Source organism: Heterocephalus glaber, unplaced genomic scaffold, assembly GCF_053883595.1.
Source record: "Heterocephalus glaber isolate CG9 unplaced genomic scaffold, H.glaber_assembly_v1.0 deba00001662, whole genome shotgun sequence".
NCBI lineage: Eukaryota > Metazoa > Chordata > Mammalia > Rodentia > Bathyergidae > Heterocephalus > Heterocephalus glaber.
In genome coordinates, this window is record NW_028258403.1 from 11,717,468 (window position 1) to 11,734,788 (window position 17,321).

General features: G+C 36.0%; 2 protein-coding genes across 5 annotated transcripts in view; one reads left to right on the forward strand and one right to left on the reverse strand.

Annotated features, from left to right (window-relative positions):
- The first annotated feature begins 716 nt into the window (after nt 1-716).
- Nucleotides 717-17,321, forward strand: part of G2e3 (G2/M-phase specific E3 ubiquitin protein ligase) — a 57,499-nt gene continuing 40,894 nt past the window's right edge. For 3 of the 4 annotated variants that reach the window (XM_021243813.2, XM_021243817.2, XM_013065306.3), the window contains exons 1-3: nt 717-815; nt 1,082-1,165; nt 16,283-16,323. In XM_021243813.2, coding sequence (XP_021099472.1) covers nt 16,287-16,323 — 37 coding nt within the window. In that variant the 5' untranslated portion in view covers nt 717-815; nt 1,082-1,165; nt 16,283-16,286. Of the gene's footprint in view, nt 816-1,081; nt 1,166-3,746; nt 3,858-16,282; nt 16,324-17,321 lie in introns of all 4 variants that reach the window. The other variant, XM_087197069.1, reaches the window with a different exon arrangement.
- LOC147822342 (uncharacterized) overlaps nt 796-17,321 on the reverse strand; it is a 60,111-nt gene continuing 43,585 nt past the window's right edge. Inside the window, exon 2 of the mRNA XM_087197077.1 lies at nt 796-1,297. Within this exon, the coding sequence (XP_087053203.1) occupies nt 796-1,297 (502 nt within the window). The remainder of the gene's footprint in view (nt 1,298-17,321) is intronic.

A 17,321-nucleotide genomic window follows, 5' to 3' on the forward strand; every position in this document is an offset into this window, starting at 1 on the left:
TAACTTTCTCCCTTCTTCCACCAGCCCACTTAAACTCTTGTCTAATCCTTTAATTTCTTAAAGCTCCCAAATATATCCTTTCAGAAGCTTCAGACATTTGGGATCAAAAATAATATTGTTTTTGGTAAAAGAAAATAACTACTGTCCCACGAATCTCAAGGGACGGTATGGTACTGGTTTTGTAAAATGATCCCTAATTTTCAATTTGTGGCTGGATTAGGGGCGGTTGGTGTGATAGGCTTTTTGTCTTCCTTAAATAAGGGATGAAAAAAGGTTTCCAAGTCCTTACTGCCTGGCCCAGAACAAGGAGGGCGTGAAAAACCTGTGCTAATTGGAACTTGGAGAGTGTTTTTCCATTCGGGCTGCTGCTGCTGTTTACTCCAAGGCGAGGGGCGGAGTAAAAGTCTCCCCGACTGCTTTAAGCGCGCACATCCGCCCCACTCCGGGAAGGTAAGGCAACTCAGGCACGTTTCTGTCCCTGTCAGGAACAAGTGGACCCTCTCGAGAGTCACCCTGTAGAAACAGCCACCACGTCTCGGACCCCTCTGAGGACCTGAACAAAAGAAACTACAGCGAAGGGAGCCAGAGCCAGCCAGAGGCAGCCCCAGCCAAGCAGCAACAGCACAGCCCAGCCCAGCCCAATTCCAGCCCCAGCCCAGGAGGCCAACCCCACAGAGGAGGGGGCCGACGGCTCTTTCCGGATTGCGAGCGGAAGTGGGCGAATTTGAATCCTGCCAGCCGTTGGAGGCAGCGGTGCTGCGCTAGCCGCAAAAAGTGACAGGGTCGTCCTGCGGCTTAGGGCTGAGCGTGCCTTGGTGAGTAGGTGGGGACCGGCGAGAAACCGAGTATTCCAGGGCGAGAAACGGGACCGTCGGATGCAATAGCGGGTCTGGAGGCCGGACAGCCTAGCGAGGACTTCGGGGCGCCTTTTGGGGTGTCTGGGGCTGCGGCCTGGCGTGGAGACTGTGGGAAGTCGCAGGGGAGCTTCTCCCGGGCCACCGCTCCTGGCCGTCTTGGGTATCGAGGGTTGCGAGGGGAAATCAAACCTTGTTCCTTCGCTGTCTCTGAATTTTTTCCATAGTCGCAGTGTCTTGTTTCTCCCTGCTCGGCTCGAATGTTGAAGCCGATTGCGTAGAGGAATCTCGCGGCGGGCGCGTTACCACAGGTAACCGAATCTTCTTTATTAAAGATGGACGGTGGGGGAGGGCGCGGTTCCAACGCCGAGGTGCCTTGGAAGGCTCTGGAGGAGGCTTTATTATTACCCTGCACCGCAGGGGAGTGACAGTCTTTGAAATGCCTGGTGGGGATTTAAATGAAACCTGATTACCCTTTGTATTTTAAACCCGGATATTTTTCTTTTCACTGTTGACATTTTTCAAATGCCGCAAAAATCCGAGACTCTTGCTCATTTAAACTGGCTATAATAACAGCGGTGATTCGCGGGGGTCTTAGTTTGCAAACAATAGGGTTAAGGTTAGTTCCGCCGGCCTACCTTTTCACCCTCTACACTCATTGGCCAAATGGGTTCTTAGAGTCATTTTAGAAGAACTCTATGCAAGAATCCGTTTTCCTTCGGGTTTTACTGTTGTTTGTGGGGTTTTGGGGGAGTGAGGGTTCATTTTTAATACTGGACAGAACTCCCAAACCCTGTAATAAAGTCATGTCTTTTAAAATATTTTACATATGCATAAATATAAACTATCTTGCCTTATTGAAAAAATATCAGCTTCATTTTATGTTGCTTTATAGGAAAAGATATTTTAAGCTTCTTTTAAGATTTTAATACCAAGGTTTTGTACCGTATGAATGTATTCATATCTTTTTAAAAGGACTTAATAATATTCAGAATAAAAACATTCCTTAATCTATTGCTGGCTCCTCCACCACTACTAATGAGCTTTTAAAAAATTATTTGTCAGGAAGAAACAAACATTGAAATACATTTTTTCATAAAATTGCGACAAAGACATTGGCTCTCCTTTCCTAAGGATTGTATACAATCTGCTTGTTTCATATATGCCACCAGCAAGTAATAAATCTGTTGTAGATTCATTTCTACATCATAATTTGTTACTTTTCCCTACACGGGCTCTTTGAATTTTTGCTTTATCTAAATAAATGTTTCATATTTTGTTATGCGTACAGTAGGTTGAAGGTTTGTTAAATGCTGATTCCTGTACTTCAAGTCTCATAGATTCTAATCAATTGAGTAATTAATCTGCCTATTAAATTGAAAGGTTAGAAAATTCTACCAGAGTTTTAAAAACACTGACTTGGTCTTTCCTAGAAAAGTGTTGTAATATATTAAGGACATTGAACTGGAGCCAGATTGCTTTTGGTTTGAGTGCTGGCTCAGTCACCTACTAGTTAATGTGTCCCCTGTGTAAGCTATTTAACCTGTCTGTGTGTCAGTTCTCTACTTTATAATGGTGAAAACACCTACCTTGTAGGATTATTGTGAGAATTAAATGAGTTAATGTGTAAAGACTGCAACACTGATGGTATATAGTGAATGATACATATGCCTCCTAGTATGTTGAGTAAGATTGTACAAGCCATCATGTACGTTATCAATCTTCACAATATCACTTGAAGTAGTTATTTTCAGGTAAGAAAACAGGTTAAGAGAGTCAGTAATTTCGTTCTCACCCAACTAATAAAGTGCTTCAACCAAAATCAGAAACTAGATTAAAAATTTATGTCCTTTTAAAAAGTAATTCTTGCCTCTTCCAAATAAATTGCTCCATAAAAAAATCTCTAATGACTTCACATTGTCTACACTTTATAATTCAAATCTCAGCTTCTTAAATCCCTTCACAGACTGTATCCAAACTCTGCTTCCAAGCATAATAATATTCCCACACTCTTATCTGACCTGCTGATTGATGTTCCATCATAATTATTATAGTTCTGCAAATATATTTTCTATTTTTTTATTCATACTTTGCCATTTGCTTTTTAATTTCCACTTAAGATTTTACCCAGATGGTTTCTAGACTTCCTGGACAGTGCTTCTTCTTCAGTGCAAATCTGGTTATAAACATAGCACTAGATTGAGAGCTCTTGTCCTTTTCATCTTTATGTTTGCATTGCTTAGTACAAAACAGTGAGTGCCTTTATACTCTAAAATTGTGTATGCTTGATGAGTACTTGTTATTTTAACAATTTAGCGCATTGTGTTTTGAGTTAATGACTGAAAAAGTTAAAAAAGAAGCTGGGTTTTTTTCCTGAGATGATATAATACAATCCTGTGTAGTTGAATAGAGATTTTAGTGATACATAGTTAATAAACTTCAAAAATATGGAAAATAAGTATTAAAATCATAAGCTAAGAAGATATTCAATGGAGAAAAATCAGGAGGAATATTTGCTAGTATTCATGTTATTCTAAATGCTTTATAGTTCCTCAATTCTCGCAACTGTTTATTATTATCTCGACACTAACATGAAGAACAGCGGTACTAAAATACTTTTTGTTGTTTCTTAATGAGACTTTCTAAAATTAAATTTTTATTTTTATTGGCACATATTTGCAGTATATAAGAATTACATTCCTCCTGGGGAGTTGGTACAGGTACATAATGGAATGGGGAAGGAAGGAGATAGAAAACAAATTAAGTGGGTCAGGGATTTAGCTCAGTGGTGCCACCGCCTGCCTCACAAGCGCAAAGTCCCGAGTTCAATCCCTGGTACCAAAGAAAGAATTTAGTAACTTTGATTGTGTTTTGTTTTCCTTTTTGAGACAGTCTCCCTATGTAGTTCAGGTTGACCTGGAACTCACTATGTGGCACAGGTTGGCCTTGGACTCATGGTGATCCAGTCCTCCTGCCTCAGCCTTCCACATGCTGTGATCAGAGGTATGCACCACTTTGCCCAGCTCAGTAACTTTTAAATGTTTGGTTTCTCCATTGCTTCTTGGCCTTTTTGGCTATGATCAAGTTTAATATTTGGTTTCCTTTCTGTGCAGTGTTTAAACTATAAGAGTGATATATTGTTATTATTTAAAGAATAAATTTTTTCAGAGTGTGAGGGAATTAGACAAGAAAGTTTACTTTTCCTGTTTGTCGCATTCAGTTAAGACTTATCTAACCTCCTTGTTCACATTCCTTTCTATAAAAACCTGCCCAATATTGTAGGGTCATCATTCCAAAAACTAGTAAATGGGGTTAGTCTAAAGAGCACATGATACTAATATCCTATCTAGCACGCTTTCTCCAGCCAAAGTAAAATTTGAATTTGTGAAGTAGGCCTCAACCCTCAGGCCATGGACTCAGAGGAATTGGGCCACACAGCAGACCAGCAACGCTTCATCTGTATTTACCCCAGCTTCCCATCGCTCACTGAGCTCAGCTTCCTTTCAGACTACCAGTAGCATTAGATTCTCCTGGGAACATGAACCCTACTGTGAACTGTGCACGTACATGGCTTGCACTCTCCTCTGAATTATCCCAAAACACCACCCGCTTCCTACCAATGGAAAAATTGTCTTCCATAGAACTAGTGCCAAAAAGGTTGGAGACTGCTGGTCTAGACTATTCACATGATTTCATGAATTTTTAAGTTAACGTGCAAGACTTCGGAAGCAAAACTGAAAAGGTCTTTTTATAGGTTGGGATAACATTGGAATCCTAAAGAAACTTGAATAATAGGCATAGGCAGCCAATGTGCTTATATATATTTTAAGTTAATATAAGCTTAATAACTATTGCTTTTTCTTTTAATTTAAACATATGTCTTTAACTTTTAAAAACCCATTTGATAATTTAGTTTGTAAGCAATAAAATGCAGCCATTTTAAGGGTACAGTTCAAAGTTTTAGTAAATATATTGATATATATATCAGTAAATATAAATATATGTCAACTTTTAAAACCAATGGATGGCTATTTTAGGTTGCTTACCATTTTTATTTATAAGAAGTAAAGCTACTCTGGACAATTGTGGACAATAGATATATGTCTTCATTTCTCTTGGCTTCATATGTATATTTGACGTAAAATAAGTATACATTTGACATTTTTTTGGTAAAATTCACATAAAATTAACCATAGATCAGTCACATTTAGTACATTCATAATGTGTGACCGTATCTATCTAATTCAAAAACATTTTATCACCAAAAAAGAAAACTCTGCTATCTGCTGGATTTACCTATTCTGGATATTTTACATAAATGAGATTATACAATGTGTGACATTTAATATCTGTTTCCACTTAGAATAATATTTTTGAGATTCACTCATAATGTAACATTGCATTGGTCCTTTTTGTTTCTGGATTCTGCATCCATGGATTCAACCAACCAGATATTGAAAATATCTGGAAAATAACATGTCTGTTAACACACACAGACTTTTTCTTGTCATTCTATAAACAATATAGCATATTTCCGTAGTATTTATATTGTATTAGGTATTGTAAGTAATCTAGAGATGAAGTATATGGGAGGTTTAAGGTATGTTGTATGCAAACACTGTGCCATTTTAAATCATAGACTTGAGTATCCAAAGATTTTGCTACCTGCCATTTAGATAATGAGGCCTGGAACCAGTCTTCCCACAGATACTAATGGACAATTGTATTTCATTCTTTTTATTCCCATATATTCCACTGTATGTATACATCACACTTTGTATATCCATTTATCAGTTAATGGACAATTGGGTTGTTTCAATCTGTATGTTCTAGTGGTATCTTTTGTAAATAAAGCTACTGTGAATATTTGTGTACAAGTCTTTGTTTGAATACCTGTTTTTAATTCATTTGGGTATATACATAGCAGAACTGTTGGGTGATAGGGTAGTTCTGTTGAACATGTTGAGAAACTTCCAGCCTGTATTCTACAGTGGCTGAACCATTTTACATTTCCATCAATGGCATATGAAGGTTCCAAGTTTTATATCCTTACCAACACTTGTTATTTTCCTTTGCTTTCTTTCTGGGTTGTTGTGTTTCTTTGTTTGTTTGTTTGGTTGGTTGGTTGGTTGGTTTTTTGAGACAGGGTCTTGCTATGTAGTTCAGGCTGGCCTTGAACTCACTGTGGAGCCCAGGCTGGCCTCAAATTCATGGCAATCCTCCTGCCTCAACCTCCAGAGTTCTGGAATTACAGGTGTGCACCACCATACCCAGTTTCTGTTTCTTTCTTATTTTTTTTAATTATAGCTGTCCTAGTAGGCATAGAATGATGTATTGTGGTTTTAATTTGCATATCCCTATGATGATGAGCTTGTTTTTACCTGTTTATTGATCATTTGAATACTTTCTTTGGAGAAATGTTTATTTAGACATTTTTTCCATTTTTGAATTGGGTTACCTGCCTTTTTGTTGTTGAATTTTAAAATTTTCTAATAATATCCTAGATACTAAACTCTTATCAAATACACAATTTCCAAATATTTTCTTCAGTTTCATGGACTTTTCATTCTCTTAATAGTATCCTTTGATGTACAAATACTTTAGATTTTGATGAAATACAATTTATTTTCTTCTTATTACTTAGTGCTGTTGATGCCCTCTCAGAAACTGTTGCCGAGTCCAAGGTCATGAAGACTTACCCAGTATTTTTTTATAAAGTTCTGTAGTTTGGACTTTTATATTTAAATTTTTGATCCACTTTGAATTAATGTATATGGTGTGAGGTAGGGGTCAAACATTTATTTTTATGTGGCTTTCCAGTTGTCCTAGTACATTTGAAGAGACTATTATTTTTGCTTTGAATGGTCTTGGCATCCTTAGAAGCAATTAACTGTAAACATACTGTTTATTTCTGGGTTCTTTTCCATGGATTTTTTATATTTAACTTCATGCCAGTAGCATACAGTTTTAAATATAGTTTTGTTATAAGCTTTGAAAGTGGAAAGTATGAATACTTCCAACTTTTCTTTGTATTTGGAGTCCTTTGTAATTCCATATGAATTTTAGAATCAAGTTTTCTATTCCAATTAAGATTGCATCAAATCTATAGATCACTTTGGGGAGTAATGTCTTAAGAATAGAAAGTCTTTCGACTTGAACAGTCTTTTATTTAGAATTTTGTTTTTCTTTTTTTTGGGTACTGGGGATCGAACTCGGCTCCTTGTGCTTGTGAGGCAGGCAGCGGAACCACTGAGTTAAATCCCCGGCTTATTTAGAGTTCTTTAATTTCTTTCAACACAATTTATAGTTTTCTGTACCCACCTCTTGCACCTCCTTGGTTAAATTTATTACCTAGGAAGTTTTTATGCTACTGTAAATGAAATTGTTTCCATTTTTCTGGATTCTTGGTATTGTATAGAAATACAGCTGATTTGGGGGAGTTCATGTTATATCTTATAGCTTTGCTGTATTCAGTAAGTAGCTCTTGACAGTTTTTGGTGAATTCTTTAGGATATTTTGACACATAAGATCATGTCTTATGTAAATAATTACTTATTTTCAATTTAGATGTATTTTATTTCTTTCCTTGCCTCCACTAAATCTGGAAGTGGTAATAGTTGTTATCTTTGTTTTGTTCCAGATAAGTCTTTCACCATTGAGTATACTGTTGGCTATGGATTTGTTTCTATTGGTACCCTTTATCATGCTGAGGAAGCTCCCCTGTATTCCTAAATGATTATTTTTATCATGAGGGAGTATTAAATTTTGTAAAATGCCTTTCTGTATCATGAGAAAATTGAGATGAGTGTGTAACCCTTTTCCTTTAATCTGTTTGTGTATTTTACAATAATTTTCATATGTTGATCCATCTTTGCATTACTGGGATAAATCCCATTTGATTCTTATAGATAACTCTCTTAATAAGGAGGATTGAGTTTGCTGCTGTTTTGGTAAATATTTTTGTAGCTGTAGCCATAGAAGTATTGGTCTGTAGTTTTCTAAAATGTATTTATTTGACTGGTATCAGGGAATTGTTAGCTCCGTAAAATGAGTTTTATACTCCCTTCTCTTCTGTTTTTTTTGAAGGGGCTTGAGAAAGATAGGTGCCTATGTCTTGTAGGCTTCTTTTGTCAGTTTTGTTTATCTAATTTGTTTTACTCTTGATTTAATTTTGTAACATAAAACTGTTCACAGAATTTTATAATCCTTTTTATTTCTGTTAACATCTGTAGCAGTCTCTGTCATTTCTGGTTTTAGTAACCTTGAGTCTTTTTTTTTCCTTGGTCAGGTTAGCTAAAGGTTTTTCAGTTTTGTTGCTCTACTCAAGTAACTATTTCTTTGTTGTTGTTGTTGTTACCAGGGATCGAACTCAGGTCCTTGCGCTTGTGGGGCAGGCGACGGAACCACTGAGCTAAATACCCGGCACTCAAGTAGCTATTTCTTATTCCATTGGTTCTCTTATTCTTTCTAATCTTTATTCCTTCCTTTGATTACCTTTGGGCTCAGTTTGTTCTTTTTCTAGTTCCTTCAGGTATAAAGTTAGATGATTGTTTGGAGTCTTGTTTTTGTTTTGGACACTTCAAAGCTGGCCTTGAACTCTTGGCAGCCTCCCGAGTGCTAGGATATACAAATGTGGACCACCACAACCAGCTTTGGGGTCTTTTTTAAAAATGTGGACATATAGTGATGCATGCCAGTAATCCCAGCACTTGGGAGGCTGAGGCAGGAGGATCGCCATGAGTTCAGGGCCAGCCCAGGCTACCTAGTGAGTTCAAGACCAGCCTGGAAGACATAGCAAGACCTTGTCTCAAAAAAAAAAAATGTGGAATTGTGTAGGTATAAATTTCCCTCAGAGCATGGTTTTTGCCAAAGACCGTAAGTTTTAGTATAATGTGCATACGTGTGTGTGTGTGTGTGTGTGTGTGTGTGTGTGTGTGTGTGTGTTCATTTTACTGGGGATTGAACCCAAGGCTTTTGCATTGAGCTACATCCCCAACACTTTTTTTACTTTTTTGAGACAGAGTCTTGTCCAGTTGCCCAGGCTGGGCTGAAACTTGTAAACTTGAGATCCTCTTGCCTCAGCCTCCCAGAGGCTGAAATTACAGGCATGTGCCACTACTGTCAGTGTTATATTGTTTTAATTTTTGTTATATTTTAATTTTCACTTTTCCTTAAGTATTTACTAATTTCCCTTGTGATTTCTTTTTGACCTTTTGGCTGCTTAAAATTGTATTTATGTTACATGTGGTAGCACATGCCTATATTCCCAGTAATTACTCTGGAGGCTTAGGCAGGAAGTCCAAGGCCAGCCTCCACTACCTGTAAGACCCCCGTCTCCAAGAGGATGGAAAAAAGAATTAAAGGGAAGAAATATAATAGAGTTTTTGCAAATGAAACAGGGACTAAGAGTTGGAAGGAATAGGTCAGGAAGGGTAAGGGACAAAAAAAGAACTATGATGTGTTATGCACATGTTCCAACTCCCTATGATAAATTTAATTCGTACTAATATTTTTAAACCCCAAAAAAGAATTAAAGATTATGTTTAATCTCCATGTTTGTGGATCTTCTATTACTAATTTCTAGTTTCATTCCGTTGTGGTCAAAGATGTGTACTATGTGTGATTCCAGTCTTAAATTAATTGAGACTTGTTTTGTGGACTGACACACGGTCTATCCGTAGAAAATATTATGTTCACTTGAGAAGAACTTTTTGTATTCTGTTTTTGAATGGAGCAATGCTCTGTGTAAGTCTAAAATGATTTCTGTTAATTTTTGCCTCATATTTTGGAGCTCTGATTAGTCAGGTTGTACCTTCTTGATAGAATGAGCTTTAAATCAGTGTTTAATATCTTTCTTTGAGTTTTGTAACTATCTCTGACTTACTGTTTGTCTCACATTACTAGCCAGCCAAGCTCACTTTTAGTTTACTGCTTGTTTGGAATGCCTTATTCCATTGTGTCTGTGTTTCTGGAGCTCAAGGGAAATTCTTAATATGCAAAATACAGATGTATCCCCTTTTTTTGTAATCCATTCTGTCAGTCTCTGCTATTTAGTTGGAAAGTATAATTATTCTATGCCAAAAGTGGTTACTGATAAAGAAAGATTTCTGCTATTTTCTTAGTTTTCTCTATATTATATCTTGTTTTTTCATTTCCTCCATTACATCTTTTTTTTTAATAGTGTATCATTTTGATTCCCTTCTCATTACCTTTTCCATCTATATTTTTAGTTATGTTCTTAGTGATTATTTTGGGGATCTCTTTACAACTTAGTTTGAATTATACTCACTTAGTTTTTATAATAAAAATTACATTGCTGTGTGTTCTCTGCTTCCTCCTTTATGCTGTTATTGTGACAAATTACATCCTTATACATTTTATGCCCACTTTATATTTATATTCAATGTCCTTATATTTATATGTAACGTGCCCCTGTGATATTGCTTTATAATTATTTTATGCAGTTTTATTTTAAATTATTTAGGAAATGAAATAATTAACCAAAAATGCAATACTTCTGGTTTTTATGTTTATCTTTTTAGTTACCTTTACCGGTTTTTTAAATTTCCTCGTATGGCTTTGAGTAACTGTCTAGTATCATGTTACCATGTTTAATAGGCAGGTTATCAAAGAAATACCTTAATTTTGTTTATTGGAGAATGTCTTAATTTCTCCTTTTTATAAATTCTTTAAAATAACTTTTTAAAAAAGTTTTAAAACTTTAAAAGAGTAATAATTAATAGAAAAGTAGTACAGATTCATGATAGAAAAATTCAAACAGCACAAAAGAATACACAATACAAGTCTGCTTTCTGCCCTAGACCCCAGGTCTTCCAGTGCTCTGTAGAAATCACTCCCAAATGACTTTCCACATAATATAAGCTTTTAATAAACTTTTTATTGACTTAGAATATCCAGATAGAGTATATTTTAATTATAAAATCACGTTCGTTGTAAAAACATTCAAACATTACCAGTTTCTAAAATTAAAAAGGTCATCCTCCCTTTCACCCAGTCTGTCCTTATTAGATAACCACTGTTGGTAATTAGAGACCTGGAAGCCTGGTGCCTTGGCTCTTGTCTGTAATTCCAGCATTTGAGAACCTGAGACAGGAAGGAGGATGGCAAATTTTTTTTATTTTTTGGTACTGGGGATTGAACTTGGGATCTTGCACTTGCGAGGCAGGCAGTGGCACCACTGAGCTAAATCCCCGGTCCAAAATTACATTCAGAAAGTAACTTATTCTTTTTTTTTTTTTTTTTTTTTTTTTTGGTACCAGGGATCAAACTCAGGACCTTGCACTTACAAGGCAGGCATGGTGCCACTGACCTAAATACCCGGCCTTGAAAGTGAGCATGGCCAATTTGAGACTAGCGTGGTCCACAGGTAAGGGCCATCTCAAAAACATGAAAACATGAACAGACGAAAAACACTAAAACTACAACTTCAGCAAAGCCCAAGATCTGGAAACCTTATTAGTCTTGAGCTCAGAAGCCTCAGATCCTTGCTTATCTCCTTCCATTCTTCTATACCTCCACATACACATCTGCCTGCCACTTTGTATATAAAAACTCTAACAGGTAAGGAGTAGTATCTCCATTTTGCAGCTGAGGAATTTGAGGGAGTAGCGGACTGCTCAAGAATGGAAGCAGAACCAGAAGTTCAAGCCCAGGACTGTGTGACCCAATGCTAGTATTCTTTCTGCCATGTTTCCTTGCCTGGTTCCTATTCAGAATTCTTTGAATTTAGTTACTCTGTCTCATGAGGCAGCAGAAAAATTCTTTTGTTTGAAAATAATTATGGAATAATTTTTTTAGGAAAAAGAGGACCTTGTCCTGTGGGGTGTCTTAACTTCCTGTATTGCCCAAACACTGATCTGTAGTGAAGATACCACCTGTTTCAAGAAGTTTGGAGCCTGGGTGGGGTGGTTATATAGAGCTTGACTTGGTCAGTTGGAAGTGGCTGGGATTGGAATTATACCTTGCCTACTTAGCAGAGTCCAGGCTAGGGGGGAAATATCTAGCCAATGGAGGAGACTGTATTATTATCTAACTACCCAATCCAAAGAGATGCATATAATTCAACCATATGGTAGAATCAGCAAGAGGAACTCCCAGAAGTTTCTGGCATTCTTCAAACATTCCATACTCTAGCACACAACCATGCCTTTGCATATACCCTCTGCTTAGAATTCCCTTCCTGCCTTGTCCACTCAGTGTATCTAGCCCTGTGAAGATCATTACAATGTCATCTTCACTATGAAGCCAGCCATTCCCTCTGTGTAGAATATACTGTACTGTATGTATGTGAAAAATTTGTTAACTTACCTGCTTCCCATGTGAATCGTATGAACTGATCTCCATTTTTTGAAGTATGATTTTGCTGTATATAGAATTTTTGGTTTACAGGGCTTCTTTCCTTCCTTCTTTCCTTCCCTCTCACCATCTCTCCCTCCCCTCCTTCCTCCTTCCCTCCTTCTCTCTCCTGGAAGTCCTGGTTTCTAATGAGAAATTGGCTGTCAGTCTTACCCGAGGATTTCTTTTGCTTTTGTCAGTTTGGCTATACTGCATCTTAAGGTGGAGATCTTGACTTTATCCTGACTGGAGATACATGGTAGCTTGAAAATGTACAGATTGAAGTCTTCCATCAGATTTGGGAAGTTTTTGTCCATTTTATCAAGTGCTCTTTCTGCTCCTATCTCGTCTATCTTGGACTTACATTACTCATGTTGGTATGTTCTATTAAGCATATACAGCCACACTGGGGTAGTATCTCACAGTCTCTTGGGCTCTATAGATTTTCTTTTTCCTTTTTTTCTTTTGATCCTCAGACTGGATAAATTCAATTACCTTATCTTCAGGTTCACTGACTTTTTTTTTTGCCTGTTTAAATGTGATATTTACTACAGAACCCCTGTGGTACATTTTCCATTTCTGTTATTGTACTTTTCAGCTGCAAAATTTGTTTGCTTTCTTTTTATCATTTCAGTCTCTATTGGTATTCTTTGTTGAGACATTGTTAATTAAGGCAGTTTTTGCTTAGTTTTTCTGTTTCTAAAGAGGCACGGACTCCCAGAGCTCTATGCTCTGCCAGTTTTGCTTTATGTACTTTTTTTTTGGTACCGGGGATGGAACTCGGTGCTTTATGTACTTTTAGTAAATAAAATTAATCATGACAAATCAGAAAATAAAATTAATGCTATGAATAGGACATCCAAATAATAACATCAGAGTTGTAAAGAAGCGAATTTAGAACACATCAAACAATTTGCTTTGTATAGATTAATTTGAGCCTTCTAAGTGATTTAAACCAAATCATTCCTTTAGCAAGAATACTTATTTTTAAGTGCCAGATTAAAAATTAAAATAATTTCTTTCAAATGTTTGATTCCAGCATATTTTCTGTATACTCAGTATCATCTTTTATTTGAGCTTTGTTATAATTAGTAGGATTATGAGCTTCAGGAAATGTTAAGTGGGTAAGACTTGATGTTCATTTATACAAAAGTAGCTATCAGATGGACTAACAGAATTTGGCTTACTTTCTTATGTTAGTAATCTACATGTTGCTGTGTAACAAGTCACCCTAAAACTTGGTGGTTTGAAACAACAAAAATTTATTATCTAACCAGCATCTGTAGATCAGTAATTTGGGAGCACCATAGCTTTGTGGTTCTGGCCTAGAATACCTCATGAAGTTGCTTTCAGGCTGCGGTCATAATGTAACCTTGCTTGGGCTGGAGAATTTGCTTCTGAGAATTTGCTCACATGGTTGAGGGTAGAAAGACTTTCTTACCAACTAGTGGACCTCTCCATGGAGCATCCTCACAGTTCTTGTGACATAGCAACTGCCTGCTCCAGAGGTATGATCCATGATAGAGCAAGGAGGAAATCACAACCCTTTTTATGACATAGGCATACATTGTCATTTCTACCGTGAGCTTTTTGGTATAAACAAAGTACCAAGCACTAAGCACATTCACAATCAAGGGGAATGGCCACCAGTCTCTACCTATGGAACAAGTATCAAACCTTATTACTGACTGATCAGCTGGAGTAAGCAATGGAAAAGACTTAGAATACCTCTTGACAGTGGCTTCCTAAAACTTCATTAAATTGTTAATGATTTCCTCAGAAAGGGAACAATTTGATATTTTAAAGACTAAGACCTCTATTAAAATTTGATCTATTTGCAAATGAAAACAATGCTGAGATTTCTATCTCATTCCAGAAAGAATGGCTGTTGTCAAGAAATCAGCCAATAACAAATGCTGCCAGGACTGTGGGGAAAAAGGAACCCTTTTCCACTGTTGGTGGGAGTGTAGACTGATTCAACCACTGTGGAAACCAGTGTAGAGATTCCTCAAAAAATTAAAACCGGAGATTCCATCTGACCCACCTATTCCCCTTCTTAATATCTTCCCAAAAGAATTAAAAGCATGATACCACAGCAATATAAGTGCACCCATGTTTATAGCAGCTTTAGTTTGTAATAGCTAAATCTTGGAAATAGCCCAAATGCCCATCAACCAGTGATTAGATAAAGAAGATGTTCTTTTATAAAATGAAGTATTATGTAGCCATAAAGAATGATAAACTAGAGTTATTTATAGCTAAGTGGATTCACCTTGAGACCATACTCTTTAAAGTGGAATAAATAGGACATGTGTGTATAAATACTAAATTGTTTTTCTGATGTGAGAAATTGTAAATGAAGACTAAAATATATATTAGCTATTGGGAAATAGGAAGAAAATGTTCAAAGAGGAGGGGGAACTAAGGAGGTGGGTGGGAGAAAGGAAAGAAAAAATGAGAAAAGAAAGAAAGAATGTAAACAAAACTGTAAATAGGGAGTGGTGGAAGGGAGGGAAGGGGAATAGGAAAAAAATAAGAACTAAGATATATCATGTACAGGTACAAGTTCCCTAAGATGATTGTGACCATAATGTTCACCTAAATTGTACCAATAAACTCAATGAATTAAAAAAATTGTTTTGATCTATTGAGATATGTACTTAAACACATCATTGTTTTCCTCATTCCATTTAGGAAATCTTAAAATTCATATATTTGAAGGTAATAACTAAATCAAATTTAAAAGTCCTAGAGTCAAAGCGATTCAAAAGAGCTGGCCTGTAACTATGTGGAAGCACAAAAGCATTATATGAGAAAAATTCATGTTTAAATCTGAACAGTTCTTTCTTATAGGCAGTGTAAAATGCAAATTATAGGTTGTAGGGGAGAATTATATCAATTTAATTAGGTTGGTCAGTATTCATAAGTTAGTGTGTGCCCTACATTTTGTAGTATCGGGCCGGGGATTTAGCTCAGTGGTTACACTGCCTGTCTTGAAAGTGCAGGGACCCAAGTTTGATCCCTGGTACTAAAAAAAAGGAGATGATACATTTTGTAGTATCTTAGATTGGGGGATTTGCTAACAGTCTGTATTTGTGGGTTTTGTCCTGCCTAGACATGTAATATACTATGTCCTATAGATTTTTTTTTTTTGTATTCTTATTATTTTCCCATGAAGTGGCACCATTTACTCTGTAGTCATGCCTTTGTGGATTAGCCTATTCTTTTACTGCCTCTGTGAACTTGGACAGGTGTTTAACCTTCCTGGACATTGGATTTGCAACTATAAGATATGATTGCATTGTTCCTCACTTTGATCTTGTAGGAGAAAGAAAGATTTTCAGTAATGATTGTAAGTAATTTTATTAAGTAGTGTGGGGTGAGGACATAGGAACATATCAGTGACCTTCATTGGTTGAACACTACTATACTATAAAATGTAATGAGGCAGTGAGATGCTTGCAGCACTATATAGAATCCCTCAAGTGCAACAGCTACAAATACAAATTTAAAAAGAATTGTTTTCACATTGCTAATATTTTAAAATATTTAAAAGAATTACAAATAATTCTTGATAAAATTCTGAACAGAAGTTAAATACAAAGTTGATTTATATAGAAGTTACAGTTTTAGATATACTCATTTTGTCTTAACATGGCAAGAAAAAAGACTTGATGTTTATATGTAACAAGGCTTGAGTTCTAGGTCAGTATAATTAAAGGTAGTTTTTTTTTTTTAACCTACTTTTATATCCACTTGAAAATTTGAAAGTCTACTCTTCATTGTTGTGTGGGATTTTCTGCATTGCAGTGACTTACAATCCTGATATCAACATCATATTACATGTTTTGATAATTAAACATTCCCTCCAATTTAAAAAAAGTCCCCAGACTACCACTCTTGTTGAGAACTATTGGTCTTACATGTGTGAAAGGTAAGAAAATTATGTACTAGAGTAAGAAATGATTACTTGAACCATTTATAATTATACACTCAATAAATTTAATTTAAATGGTTAATTTGAGGCTTTTAAAATTAAGATGGCTGTATTGACATATTTTTATTTTTCCTAGTAAAATGAATGAAAATAAACCTGGTGACTCACAGAACCTTGGTAAGTAACTGTATTTACAATATTTAAAAGATAGTAAATTTTTAGAATGCTGCCCATCCACTAGGAATGAACTTTCTAATTCATCTGAGTTCTGCATACTAAAGTATATTAAATATATTTATTTCTGTAGATGAATCTATTTGCTAAATTTTATTTGTATTCTGTATATATATTTATCTGTCTGAATAAAATATTTAATAAGTAAAATTTTTTCACTTTTTGTTTTTGGGTTTTTTTAAGACAAGGTCTTCCTATGTAGTTTAGGTTGGCCTTGAACTAACTATGAAATCCAGGCTGGCCTTAAACTCAGAGCAGTCCTTCTGCCTCAGCCTCCTGAGGGTTGGGATTACGTGCTTGCACCACCACACCCAGAGATTTTTTCTCACCTTTTTGCATGGCTTTTCCTTACCAAATGAAAAATGCAAGCAGGAACAATTTAATAACAATAATTTAGCATGAAAAGGAAATTTTACCTCTAAAGTCTTCACAAAAATATTTTCAAATAGATGCAGTCCTTTTAACAAAGGTGTTTGGTTGCTGTTTTCTTTATTATTTGCAGTATCTGTTTACTTGCTACCATAAAGGATGAGAAATCTAAATTGTTAATTTGTATTCTTCTGACATTAACACAATTTTTTAGATTTAAAAAAAATTCCTGATGAAAATATTATACTTAAAATTCTGTATTTTATCCATCACTCTGAGAATATCTGTTGACTCCGCCTCATTTTGGATATTTGCTCATAAACCTCCTCCTTTCTTTTCTTCTATCTATAGACATCTATCAGCTATGCTAATAGTTTTGAAATTTTGCAGTATCTGCGTTTTGGAGGATCTTAAATTGGATGATATGCTGCAGTCTTTACGTGTGGGTTTAGTCCTTGTGTTGATATTTAATATTGTAATCTGAAATTTTTTTGGTACTCTCATCATTTCCAAGTGAATTGGCACAGTATATTCTGCAGTCACTTCTCTATAGGCTAGTCTATTCCTATTTA